Genomic DNA, 14,276 nt, shown 5'->3' with positions numbered 1-14,276 from the left:
GTTCCTAGACTTTCACCTTAGTGCGCGCAGGTGTGCGCGCCGCGCACCATCACCACGCACTATCATGTTGCTCTGCTTTTGCTCTGTTTCACGCTTACCGAAATCTGCAAAATTCGTGCAACACTTTAACTCACTTTTAGTGGCGCTTTTTCCAACTTTGTTTAAATGTCTCCATACTCCAACACTTGTGTACTTAGCACTACTTGATTGTTAACAAAGACACAAATTTCTGTGCATGTTCAGCTATGTCCCCCTAATTACATCTGCATGACCAAAACTAATAAAACAATGCAAAAGGACTATTGTTAACATCCATTCTATGGTTCCTTTTTATTCAGTAGCAAAATGTTTCACCATTCGATCATCAAAATCCACACCACCCAGATGAGTGTCACCACCAACAGCTTTAACATCAAAATTTTCCTTTGTTAATCCTGACAAGCGAGACATCAAATGTACCACCTCCTAATTCAAATATAAATACGTTTTTAGAACAACCGACGGTACCAATTTTGTCTATCCCATAAGCAATTGCAGCTTCTGTAGGTTCATTCAACAAACGGGCAACATTGAGCCAAGCAACAATGGCTGCATCCTTGGTTGCTTGACGTTGTAAATCATTGAAATAATCAGGAACATTGATTGCTGCTGATTTTAATTCAACATTAAGGAATGAAGTGGCTGATTCTTTCACCTTGGTAAGAATCATGGATGAAATTTCTTCAGCTGCAAACTACTTTTCGTGATTATTGTGTCTGAACACGATCATAGGCTTACCACTTTGCCCTTCTACTATCTTAAAAGGCCATACTTTCATGTCTTTCTGTACCTTACTATCACTAAACCTTCTTCTGATACGACATTTTGCATCTAGATAATTCAAAGAATAAAAATTACATGTTTGGTCTTAAGTTCGGAATGCAATACAATATAACATAGCAATCGAGTATAAAACCATCTGTAAGATAGCCCAGTGATTTAGGCCATGAATTCCTTCTAAGAGGTCTGAGGTTCAAACCTCACTGGAAGCTTGTTTTGGGGTGGCCAGGGAAAAGGGTCAGAAACGGTCACACGAAACCATCTGATTAGAAATTATTCTCCTTCCCTGGCAGGGGCGAAACTGTGTGGGGGCAAGGGGGGGCGCCCGCCCCCAGTGGATTTTTTTTTCAGTGTAAAATTTTTGGGTTTTTCGACTTTGACCCTGGTGGAATTTTTTTTTTGGCCCCAAAACCTACATATTTTGCCCCAAAACCTTCAAATTTTGCCCCAAATTCTCCGACTTTTGCCCCAAATTCTCCGACTTTTGCCCCAAAACCTTCAACTTTTGCCCCAAAATCTTCAAATATTGTCCAAAAAAATTGTTACCGTTTAAATTTTTTTTTTTTTGCCCCCGGTAAAAAAAAATCCTAATTTCGCCAGTAATCCCTGGGTAGTCTGAACGTCTCAACAAGATGATCTTATCAGTTTACCCATTTATAATAATTCAGTATTATTCAAACAAACAAAACACGTTACGATTTTACAACTTTATGGAAATATCGTGCACACTTCTTAAATTCTGTTTTACTTTTTAGGGGATTTCGTCTTTGAAGGGTATTTAACTGTTTTCATACATTATTACTGTTAGAATATATATCGAAATGAAAGTGACTGAGACATGAAACAAACACTTTAAAGTAGACTGTAAGAAACATTTACCGAAAACTGTGTTGGTAGGGTTCACAGAGACTTGAATTTTTGCTCCTTCACCAATTAAACTCTCTGTATGCAAGAAGACATAGTTATGTTGCCTTGTTCATTTGTGATAATCTCAACTCCTTAACGTGTCTCACACAATGTGTTGCATATTAAACAAAATTAAATCCATGGTCAACTATAAAAAGGTTAACTTAGTCGGGTATCAATATTCATGGTAACCATGCAACAAGGCTAACAGATATAATTTATGGTTGAAACTAATTTTTGAAGTCCATTGACTTCTTCAGAATAAATCAACAACTTGAAACAAGTTGATACTGATTGGAGTTACACCTTACTTCTTCAGCCAGTGTTCATCTTTACATATTTAAATAATAAATCAACAACTTGTTACAAAAAAAAAAAAAAAAAAAAAAAAAAAAAAAAAAAAAAAAAAAAAAAAACTCTAGTCCTTGTCTACTCAGCTTCTTAGTCCTTCAACCAATACTAATTTATCCTGGAAAATTGACTTGTTATCAAATTTGGACACATATAATTACATTACATCTTGGTTTAAAATAAGAACCAACTTGTATAAATTAAGGGATGTTACTGTTCTGATCTAACATTCCTTGCTAATTCAATACCTTGTGTGTGCATTAAAATTTAAAAATGGTATCCATAAACTTAAAAGTACTAATCAGATAATTCGATATTTTTAACTTAAAGAACTCATCAACTCGATGAATTTTGTTTTTGAAAAACCATAAACTAACTAATCATTTCACGCAAGGGAATCAAACATCTATTTTACACAAAGTCAATGGATTAAAAATTAATTTGAAGCATTCGTGGCTGTTATAAATGTATAATATTTGGTCTGAGCCGCATACAAGAACCTACTGACATCATGGTACTGATGTTTAAATAAGTGAAACACTAATTAAATTTTCTTTTAATATTTTTCATTTTTCAGACGATAACATGTCTGGAAGAGGTGATCAAGCACCAGTAATTGGAATCGATTTAGGCACAACATATTCCTGTGTAGCCGTTTGTCGTTATGGAGGAGTGGAGATAATACCCAATGAACAGGGAAACAGGACGACACCTTCGTGTGTATCATTCAGAGACACAGAACGCTTAACTGGCCGTGGAGCTAAAAATCAAGTCGCAATGAATCCTACAAATACGGTTTTTGGTATATACATTTACAATCTACTGTATTCTTCTGTCTATATATATATATATATATTTTATCTTTATTGTCACACTTTGCTTGTTATGATAGTTTTAAGCTTTGTATCTTTGAGAGACAAAAATATATACTACTCCATCCCATTATAGCTGTCCTATCCTATTCTGACTTTTGAAAGTCTTTATTTTCCAATTTTGACTTTAAATTTTTGTGTCTGTATTATGTACTGTAATACTTAATTACAGTTATACCAATGAAAACATAACTAAAACCCAATTTCGTTCATATAATGTTGATCAAATATTATATAACACAAATGAAAACAGTATAAAGTCAAAGTTGTAAAACAAAAACTTTTAAAAATCTACAGAGTAAACTTATAATGGGACACAGGGTGTAAAAACTTAGGTACCTACTATGTTTCATTCAAAAGAAAAACTTCAATCTTTAGAACAAACATGTATGACTAACTATCCATCAATAAGCTTATAATCATGTGAGTTGTTTAGCGATAAGTTTCGCATATATCAATTCAATTGATATTGTACTTTCTTGTTAACTTTTAAACTGATTACAGATGAAATTACTATTAATGTTTTATGTTTCCAGATGCCAAGCGACTGATCGGAAGAAAATATGGTAATCCGACGGTGCAAAGTGGCATGAAAGAGTGGCCATTTAAGATTGTAGAAGGGCAAAATGGTAAACCTATGATCGTTCTCACAGACAAGGACGCTCAAAAGCAGTTTACTGCAGAAGAAATCTCTTCTATGGTTCTTACCAAGTTAAAAGAGGTTGCTAATGCATACCTTAACGCCAAAGTAACATCTGCAGTGATCACCGTTCCTACTTATTTTGATGATTTACAGCGTCAAGCAACCAAGGATGCGGCTACGGTTGCTGGCCTAAATGTTCTACGTTTGCTAAACGAACCTACTGCTGCTGCTATTGCCTATGGGTTAGACAAGAATGCTATCATCAATGGTAGGACAAATGTGCTTACCTTTGACTTGGGCTGTGGTACTTTCGATGTCTCCCTGGTTACCATCAACAAAGGGTTGTTTGAAGTTAAAGCTGTTGGCGGTAACACTCATTTGGGCGGTGAAGATTTTGATAGTCGAATGGTGCAACACTTTGTTGCAGAGTTTAAAAGGAAGCATAGGAAAGATATTAGTAACAACCCGAGAGCGTTGGCTAGGTTGCGGGTGGCTTCCGAGAAAGCAAAGCGGGTTCTTTCGTCTGCGGTTCGGACCGATATACAAATTGACTGTTTGTACGACGGTGTTGACTTTTCATCGAAAATAACACGAGCGAAATTCGAGGAGCTAAATATGGATTTCTTTAAAGGGTGTATGGAAGTAGTGGACAAAACTCTAAATGAAGCCAAGTTTCACAAGAGTATGGTGGATGATGTGGTGTTAGTTGGCGGGTCCACTCGGATCCCGAAAGTCCAACAAATGTTGCACAAGTTTTTCGACGGTAAGGATCTATGCAAGACGATCAATCCGGATGAGGCTGTTGCGTGTGGTGCGGCCGTTTTTGCTGCAAATATGACTAATACGGGCAACCGAGTGGTCCCCGAAATGAAGTTATTGGACGTCACGCCTCTTTCTCTTGGCGTCGAGTTATTTGGGGAAGTCATGCATGTTATTATCTCAAAAAACACACCGATACCTTGTACAAATGAGTCGATCCGTAAAACAGCAGTTGACAACCAATGTTCTTTTGTTTTAAAGGTGTATCAGGGCGAGAGAAGTAGATCGACGGATAACATATTGCTAGGTGAATTCGAGCTTTCTAATATTCCTCTCGCCCCGAAAGGTGTATAAAAGTAAAGATCCGTTTTGACATTGACGCCAATGGAATTTTGAAAGTGTCGGCCCAGGAACCAAAGACCGGTAAGAGAAGCAACATCACGATTACGAACCATAACGGATCTCTTACAAAGGAGGAAATTGAGAAGAAGGTGTTAGATGCTGAGAGATACAAAGTTGAAGATCAAGAGTATAAAAAGAAAGCGGATGCGTATAATGCTTTGGAGGATTATGTTCATGAGATGAAATCGAAAGTGGATGATGTAAGCGTCAGGAAACTATTGAGTCTAACAGATTTTAAGAAGATGTATGATGCTATTGAGGGAGCAATGAGTTGGCTTGATACAAATCAGATAGCAGAAACTAATGAGATATTTGACGTGAACAACCAACTGCAAGATATTTGTGACTCTGTAGTTGGTATGTTTATGCAATGAATGATACCAGATGCTTCACTCATATTATATTTTCGATGATGCTGCAAGATGTTCCGGAAAATGAAAACCATCAACATTTCTCCAAGTCTATTTGTTTCTCGTTTCGATTGCAAGGATTACTTGAAGTTGATTTTTGGTGAATTTGTTTCCCCTTTTGTGACGTTCGGTTTGAATATCCATCTATGCATATGCAACTATATGCAATGTCATTCTATGTGCTATGTCATGTGAATTTGTTTCCCCTTTTGTGACGTTCGGTTTGAATATCCATCTATGCATATGCAACTATATGCAATGTCATTCTATGTGCTATGTCATGTGTTTTTGCTTAATAACTATTTAGGTTATGATTTTGTGTGTACGTCCTCTTAGTTGATTGATTGTTGTCATGTGGATACCCGGCCTGCACAGTAATACGACTAATAATGACAACTATACATTTGCATCTATTATAAAAACAGGTTGATTGATTCTTTTAAGGGTCGTTATTTGGATTGGGTCGGGTCTAGTTGGGTTAGTAGGTCAGAGTTAGCCAACCTGAACACGACCTAGATAACCTTTTTTTTCTAATAAGTTCTACAGGTTTCCAGGTCAATCTGGGTTAACATGTCTATTTCGGGTCAAACGGGCAAATATGTTGGAGTAATTATTAATATATAATATAATATTAATATATATAAGCCTAAAATGCATATAAACTTCCAAAACAATTAAAATTAATATACCCATTACATCAACTCAAGAAAATTTCAAAAAATTTATTTTATTAAATTTAATAAGAATATTAAGAATTTAAACCACTTCTATAATGTAATTGGGATTGCAGGTCATGCCGAAAGCCCGCTGGGTGACCCAAACCCGACCTGAAAATACATTAGCTTCCCCGGTACGCGGGTCAAGAGTGTTAATAGGAACAACATGCTGTAAACTTGTAATATAACGGCTCAAGTTGGTCCATAAGTCACAAAAGATTAAGCAATTACAAAGCATAACATCATGTATATAAACTGACCGAGTATGAAAATATCCTCTCATTCCAATATAAATCGACTGAGTATAGAGTTACACACATGTTTTACTTCCTTCGTAACGTCTTCTATATCCTTGGTTTCTGCTTCCTTATTCATTTCAAGCCAACTCATTACCATCTCCACCACTTCATCCAGATCCTTCAAATCCGCCTGACTCAGCAACCTCCTGATCTCATCATTCATCATTTTTGTCTTTATGTCATCAACAAGCAGGGTGGTCAGCCGCGCGTTGCGGCGGCCACCCCTCGTTTACGTAAAACTTTTTTGTAGCATCCAATCATATATTCAAATAAGAATATATTAAAGCAAAGCAGTTAACGTAACCTATAAGACCATAATTTGTTTTAACATATTAAACATCTAATACAATTGCAAAGAAACATATTGTCATATATTACTATATGAGCTATAATAAATTAATTATCCTGAGCTGTCCAAATTATGTTGTATAATATTTTTTTTAGATGTATCAAATTAATTGTTATAAATGATGACCTATGTGTGTGGCGTGTGGCAGTGCGTTTCAGACTGATTGCTGGTAAAAATTGTACGTTCGAAAATATGATGCGAGTTAATTTGTGTAGGTAGTGTCATTTTATTTCGCTAGGAAAATGAAAGCATTTGCGTTCAAAGTTTGGGGTGAGTTTATGAGGTTTTTTTAGGTCTAAAAGTTATGTGCGTAGGTTCTAAAAGCTGCGTTGCCGAAAGTATGAAGGTTAGAGTTGGTGGAACAAAGACGAAAATAGTTAAAAAAAAAAAAACAAAAGGACAAAGAGTTACTATTGAGGAATAGTAACGCCCTTTTACTCAATTGAATATAGTATATATTAATAATTAATAATAATAATAATAATAATAATATATTTCTCCAACGCCTTATACACGTCTAAATCATAATTGGAATCTTGATCATCCAACATCTTTTCAAAGTCTGTCATTTTGAGACTCTCCACACCGTTCTTGATTACAATTTTATTCATTCGGCCCGTTATCGGTTCCTTTGCAGACACTTTCAAAATACCATTTCCATCAATGTCGAAACTAACCCGTACACTCGCTGCACCCCTAGGAGCAAGAGGAACGTTGGTTAGCTCGAATTCGCCTAGCAACGTGTTGTCTTTTGATCTTCTATTCTCCCACTGATAGACTTTAAACAAAAAAACTTGATTGGTTACCTGCAACTGTATAAAAATTTCGTTCTCTGGTAATGGGTATCAGAGTGTTTTTTTCGATCATAAAATGCACGACTTCACCGTTTAACTCTATACCAAGCGAAAGCGGGGTGACATCAGACATAATCAAACCTTTGGTCTTTTGATTCCGGTTACTAGTTATGTTTTCAGCCAAAACAGCTGCACCATACGCAATAGCTTCATCAGGATTAGTCTTCTTGCAAAGGTAAGTACATTTGTTTGACCGGTAATCATAGTTTTTTGGTCTAGTCCGTATGCAATTGCAGCTGCTGTAGGCTCACTTAACAAACGAAGAACTTCAAGACCAGCAACAGTAGCAGCATCCTTTGTTGCACGACGTTGTGAATCATCGAAATAAGCAGGTACAGTGATGACAGCGGATTTAACATTGGTGTTAAGGTATGCATTAGCTATCTCTTTCATCTTGTTAAGGACCATTGACGAAATTTCTTCGGCAGAAAAAGTCTTCATATTACCTATGTCACTGTAATCATTGGCTTACTGTTTTGACCTTCTACCATCTTAAATGGCCATACTTTCATGTCACTCTGCACCGTGGCATCACTATACCTCCTTCCGATCAGGCGCTTAGCATCTGAAAGTTTCACAATATAAAAACTTTGCATTAATATTGGATTTCATCCAAGACCACTTTTGGCCGGAAAAAGTCGCCAGAAAATGGATGATATGGCGCCGGAAAATTGGATAAAATGGCACCACCTCATCAAGTTTGATGATGTGGCATCTATGTGGATGTACATGTGGACGAATATTGCCTTTATTAAACTTTTTTTTTTTTTTCAAATTATAATCTTTTTTTTTGCTCCAAATCAAAATCAAAATCCTTTTGGCTTCATTCAAAGGTTTATTGGGAAATTTTAGAGGCAATGAGAAAAACGACACCCTCTTTATCGGGAAATTTTGGCTTTTACCCATATATTAATGGAAGTCTGACTAGAGAGAAGAAAATATGTATGTGCTTATTAATGATTTTATACTTTGTAAATGACTATAACTAGGTAATGTAATTTCATTGAATGATATGAATATTTGATATGATGCATCTCAAATATGAAAATGAAATCTAACATAAAGTTTATAAACAGGAGTAAAATAAATTTAGAGAATATGTACCGAAGACTGTATTGGGAGGATACGTTGCAGCTTGGTTTTTAGCAGCGTCGCCGAGTAAACGCTCTGCATCAGTGAAAGCAACACAGGAGGGTGTGGTTCTGTTACCCTATTCGTTCTCGATTATTTCAACTTGTCCATTTTGCCATATTGCTACACACGAGTATGTTGTACCTAAATCGATTCCTATTGCTGTGGGTTTTTCAGCTCTTGGCGCCATATTATTGAGAACAAAAAAAATTGAACAGTGATAAGGAATAAGGTTACAAACAACTAACACTAATTAAAATATATATACTGTTTGTATATCAATAGTTGGATACTATACAATCACACGTTATTTCTTCTATGAGAGGTAAGTGCAGCCTGCAGGACTTTATCAGAGCATATCTTTCTAACAAAGAAATTTATTTCCATTGACTTTTTAGAAAATATTTTATATTATATTTTCTGTAAGTTTACTCTCTATTCCTTAAAATATTTTAATGTATTTAGTTAGTATCTAATAGTCAACTAATTCTGCAATAGACATCTCAAGTAGTTCATATTGAAATTCCCATAAATTTTCAATTGTTATATTAAAGCCCCCGAAAGCTAAAGAAGTGAACTAACTTGATAACAATATACTAACATCCTCGCTAGGAGGAACATAATTATAAACTATATATGTTTGAACGCACACGGTCCACGAAAGATATACTCGGGAACATTGACCGCACACAGTCCAATATGTGACATCAAGCAAGATGAGCATAGATAGCAGCACACATCATATATACTGTAAATCTTTAGTATAAGTGGCCTATTTACAGTTAAAAATGCAAGAACTTTTTAACAATGAAAGGGCACCAAAACTAACAAAGGCCCCTGCAAGAGCTATCAGAACATCATAATCATAATGCCTAACCAACAATCATATGTTAGATGATAGGTTAAGCCCACAAACTAGACTTGGGCTTAACCTATCATCTAACTGTTAGACGGACCCAAGCCCACAAACTAGACTCGGGCTTAACCTATCATCTAACACCATAAAATCAATTTAGGGACCACAGCCCCTCGAATCAAGGTAACCAAATAGCAACCTAGGTAGCAGAATTAAGCATAAAGCACGTGTAATCAATCTAGTTTCAATTCAAACTTAATATTGGAACTCAAATTTGATTTTACCAAATATGTGATAGACTATTAGACCTGCTCAATTGGCTTGAGGGATATAAGTTTAGGAAACTTGGGTTCATGAAAACATGTATTCAACATAATCATCATTTCAGGCTTCAAAGCAAACTCAAATATATTATTTTGTTTTTCAAAAGGTAATATTATATTCCACATCAACTATAGAAAGATACATCTGTTCAGATACATAGAAATCAAAACATTAAAAATTCAACATCAACTCAACATTAAAAATTCAACATCAACTTAAATATATTAGGTGCTACACAAAAATAGAAGTTGAAATTAGCATATACTCTAGCCCCAAGTGAACAGCTCAAACTAAGTTCAATTTTTGATTTCATACAGACACTTAACTTAAATTGAGGCGAGGAGTATTTTATAATAAAAAATAAATATATTATGTAATACTCCGTATATGTATATTTGTAGTGGGACCAAATGAGTCATAGTCGGTTGATGGAAAAAAGTGTATTTAGACCAACGGTGAGTGTAGCCTGAAGGCTAGAAATAACATAAACTAACCAATTCATTTGACTAGTGTGTTGAATCATTCGACTTATGTGAGATTGAACCCCCTATTGGAGTCGGAAGAAGGAACTGGGTGAAGAAGAAGAAAAGAAGAAGGATGAAATTGACATGGAAAAACAAAAACAATAAGCGCCCAATCACCACCATATCTCCATTATTATTCGATCACCAACAACAACAAGAAGAAGAAATTAGCAACGAACGACCATCTGAATCTGATACTACTACTACTAGTGACCAAACTTCTACAGCAGATGCTGACGACACCATTAAACTTTCTCAATCCTTTCAAGCTCAAGGGAACAACCTTGCTGACGTAACTATTTCCCCTTCAACTCTATCTAATTCTTTTACAATTTACTTGTTTTTATTTACACTTTTGATTTTGATATTCAATCCATTAGATTAGTGTATTTTTACAGGTGTAGGTTTTAGTCGTTCAGTGTAATTTAATTCAATTTAATTTAGGGCAATTTTCAGAATTAGGTTCCGAATTTTTCATAATTAAAAGGATTTTAGGTTCAATTTTGTTTTCAACAAAAAGGAAACATGAAATCAGATGATTAACATAAAAAAGGATTGAGCTTTCTAATGTAGGTATCCAAATTCAGGTTTTATCTTATCTTTTTATTGATCAAAATGGCTTTAAATTTTTGTCCATATTAGAAAATAAACTTCTAAACAATGTTTAATTGGGACTCGATCGATCATCATCACTGTAATCCGAGTTTAGGGACTCGATCGATCATCATCACTGTAATCCGAGTTTTATGTGTATAATACAAATTTTGCTTTTCAAAAAAAAAAAAAAAAAAAAAAAAACAATGTTTAATTGGCTACGTTAGGTAGGAAATTATGGTACCTATGAAATTATAATGTAATAGTATTAATAAGTTCTGATTATATAAACATTGAAGGTGGGTAAATACAGAGAAGCACTTGGAAAATGGGAAGCTGCAATCACATTAACTCCCGAGAGAGCAACTTTACATGAGCAGAAGGCTCAAGTTTTACTTGAAATTGGGGAAACATGGAAATCCTTAATGGCTGCAACTCGTAAGTGATATATATTACAAAAAATAAATAACTAAATATAAATAATAGACTTATAATATCTAGTTTAATCCTACAGTGCGATATCCAGTGGCGGAAGTATAAACTTTTTTCACCAGGGGCGAAAATTTTGTTAAAGAGTAGAAAATTTTTTTTGGACAAAATATGGAGGTTTTGGGGCAAAATTTGGGGGTTTTTTCGGGCAAAATACGAAGATTTTCGGGCAAAATATGGAGGTTTTGTGGTGGTGGGGGTGTTGGGGGTGGGGGGGGGGGGGAATCCACCGGGGGAAAAATCGAAAAACCCAAATTTTTTTGCACTAAAAGTTGCAAATTGACTGGGGGCAGTGCCCCCTGCCCTCACATATTTTCGCCGGTGGCGATATAAGAGATGGCGAGTTTTTTGGAAGACGTGTAAAGTATTTGTTTCTTTTGCAATATCACTAACTACTTGCTCTGTGAAATTATCACTTACTTTTTAGCATATGCAAAATTTCACTGGTACATTTTATAATAAGGCTCGTATCGACTTCACCCTTACCTACGTTACGATTAGTTCTTATCTTTGTAGATATTTATGTTTAAGAGTTATCATAATGACTTCACCCTTTACATTCTTTGAATCACATTGTCTTAGTAATTAACTTAGCTCTAATTTACTTGTATTTATCTTATCCTTTTACCTAATTCACATTGTCTTAGTAATTAACTTAGCTCTGATTTACCTGATTTACCTGTATTTATCTGATTTACCTGTATTTATGTTATCTTTTATTGTCCTTTTGTTAAAAAAAATTAAGAGGGCTAAGACGAATGATTGTATTGGATAATAGGTAAAAACAGAAAGTCGGTTAAAATGATTTTGGGTTAATCTGCTAATATTCTTTGTATTCTATGTTTTTATTGGTACAACTTTTACCTGAATGATCCAATTTTTGTTGGTAAAACTACCTAGGAACGTATAAACACTTATGTCGGCTGCTGATATCAAACGGACTTATTTATATGATTTCACCCATTTGATCAGTTAGCTTTACCCAGTTTCACCTTAAACTATGACCTTCCACATTTGAACTTACTCTACAGATCTCATATCTTATAAGAGACAACTATTTATTTGAACACTATTGTATATGGACCCAACCAAGTCACTGCAAAAACATTTTTAGGCTATTTTAAAATTTGGTTATCGTACAAATGCCCTTATTTTATTCCCTTGTCCTAATTTGTATTCAACTATGTAGGTGCTACCGAATTGGAGCCTTCGTGGGCTGAGGTTTGTACCAATTTGTACTACACTACATTCATTGCATAGCCTTATTATTATTAGAATTCACAATCATTTCATTGTCATCATTTAGAAAAATGCAAACCTAATTTCCCTTGGTATTAGATGTTTTATTCTTTATTAGTTTATAAGCCTTGTCCTCTATCCACTAATAATGAGTTTAACTCCTTTATTAGTTACTCAAATTTGCTAATTTGACAACTACTGGTCCTGAATGATGTAGTTGATATGATTATGACAATGTATAAGTATATGGTTTGACATATGTAGTTTTTGTGTTACTCATGTTAAATAACAACGGTATTCATCTATTTCAACTATAATATAGTTAACAGTGATATAATCATTGCACGATCAATGTACCTAGAGCTGACTATTTTGACTTTATCTGTTTTTGCAGGCTTGGGTTACACTTGGTAGGGCACAACTAAATTATGGGGAGCCTGATTGTGCTGTAAAAAGCTTTGACACAGCATTAACTATCAAGGTTCAAAATCGAGTCTTAAACTAAATTTCATACTTTGTACGGATTAACTGTATAGTTTTTATAATCATATTTTACGTATTAGGTATTTAGGATAAGATAAAAGGTTGAAAGATCTGGTTTTGGGTTAATCCAACCCAACCGGGCATGGTTGATCCGTTCTATAAAATTACCCATTTTGATTCCAACCAGTTTAAACTTGTTACCTGACAATTCTGATTCTCCTGTTTTGATTGTCACACTTTTATTTAGCCTGATTTTGTGGAGGCGAAGGAGGACAAGAAAACTGCACAGCATCTGGTTAAAAAACGAAAACAGCTTCATTCATCTGGCCTAAGTGTATCTGAAAATCGCTATGTAGTTGCTGAAAAAACCCAAGAAGACAACATATGAAAGGCTCGGCAACAAACATATTTGGTCAGAGACGTTATAGCTGTAGCTGCTCTTATGTTTTCACATATATATAAAGTTGATCTTAATACAAGTTTAGATGTTCTAAAATATCAATTTGAAGTTAATGTCACATAGTTTTCCTTCAATAACTTCTATTATATATTATTGTACGTTTGTATTGATTCTGCGATCCCCTACATTCGTGTGTGTGTGTTCGTGTGTGTGTGTGTGTGTTTTTTTTTTTTTTTTTTTTTTTTTTTTTTAATCAGCTCCGTTGGTTCTAAACATGTCAAAATCCGATGTATTTGTTAGATTAATCTGCTTAATGCTGCCAGAATACTGGTGAAAGACGGTCACTCTTCTAGGCTAGTGGTGAAAAAGGGTTTATGATGAAGTCAAATTTGACTTGAGTGCAAAATAATGGCCCTCACCTTTGATCGTACACGTGTTACCTAATAGTGATGTTTTCACTGTTGATAACGAAAAGTAACTAAGTTACCTCGGGACTAGGAACCAAGAAGGTTTCAGTAATTGGGGGTGTTTAATCATCATTACGCTTCTTTTCAATGGCAGTAATTATAAAGTTTGGCCACGTGTACTTTGAGTGTTCCAATCAAACTGGAGGATTTAATGATGTGTGTCTAGCAGAATCACATACTTTACGCATGACGTTTAGTTTACTAAGCTCGTATATTTATGAAGCGTTGTACAACAATATTCACTCAAGGATAGTTTTTATTAAGGGAAACGTCTTCAATAATATTGTGTAATGTCACGCTAGACATTGTGTGACGTATCCACATCCAAGGGCCTTCATCAAGCACCCATCAAATTCAGCTCACGTCAGCGAACGTGGACTAGTACGTGA

The 14,276-nt window shown here is 35.0% G+C and overlaps 1 protein-coding gene and 2 pseudogenes across 1 annotated transcript; 2 read left to right on the top strand and 1 right to left on the bottom strand.

Moving 5' to 3' along the window:
• Nucleotides 1–277: 277 nt before the first annotated feature.
• On the bottom strand, nt 278–8,926 carry LOC139853823 (heat shock cognate 70 kDa protein 1-like; annotated as a pseudogene).
• Nucleotides 2,662–5,126, top strand: LOC139852072 (heat shock cognate 70 kDa protein-like; annotated as a pseudogene).
• A 1,355-nt stretch (nt 8,927–10,281) lies between the features above and the next one.
• Nucleotides 10,282–13,590, top strand: LOC139855808 (uncharacterized). Its single transcript, XM_071845051.1, has 5 exons — nt 10,282–10,507; nt 11,109–11,247; nt 12,488–12,519; nt 12,932–13,018; nt 13,268–13,590. The coding sequence occupies exons 1-5, from the start codon at nt 10,289–10,291 to the stop codon at nt 13,406–13,408; spliced, it is 618 nt and encodes a 205-aa protein (XP_071701152.1). The 5' UTR covers nt 10,282–10,288; the 3' UTR covers nt 13,409–13,590.
• The last annotated feature ends 686 nt before the right edge of the window (nt 13,591–14,276 follow it).

Source organism: Rutidosis leptorrhynchoides, chromosome 6 (assembly GCF_046630445.1).
Source record: "Rutidosis leptorrhynchoides isolate AG116_Rl617_1_P2 chromosome 6, CSIRO_AGI_Rlap_v1, whole genome shotgun sequence".
Classification (NCBI taxonomy): domain Eukaryota; kingdom Viridiplantae; phylum Streptophyta; class Magnoliopsida; order Asterales; family Asteraceae; genus Rutidosis; species Rutidosis leptorrhynchoides.
The sequence above is the reverse complement of the archived record's forward strand: the minus strand, read 5'-3'. Positions and strand labels throughout refer to the sequence as shown.

Coding starts and splice junctions, on each gene's coding strand:
- LOC139855808 (XM_071845051.1), top strand. CDS start 10,289: ATGAAATTGACATGGAAAAACAAAAACAATAAGCGCCCAATCACCACC. Junction 10,508..11,108: donor AAGGGAACAACCTTGCTGAC/GTAACTATTTCC, acceptor TAAACATTGAAG/GTGGGTAAATACAGAGAAGC. Junction 11,248..12,487: donor ATCCTTAATGGCTGCAACTC/GTAAGTGATATA, acceptor TCAACTATGTAG/GTGCTACCGAATTGGAGCCT.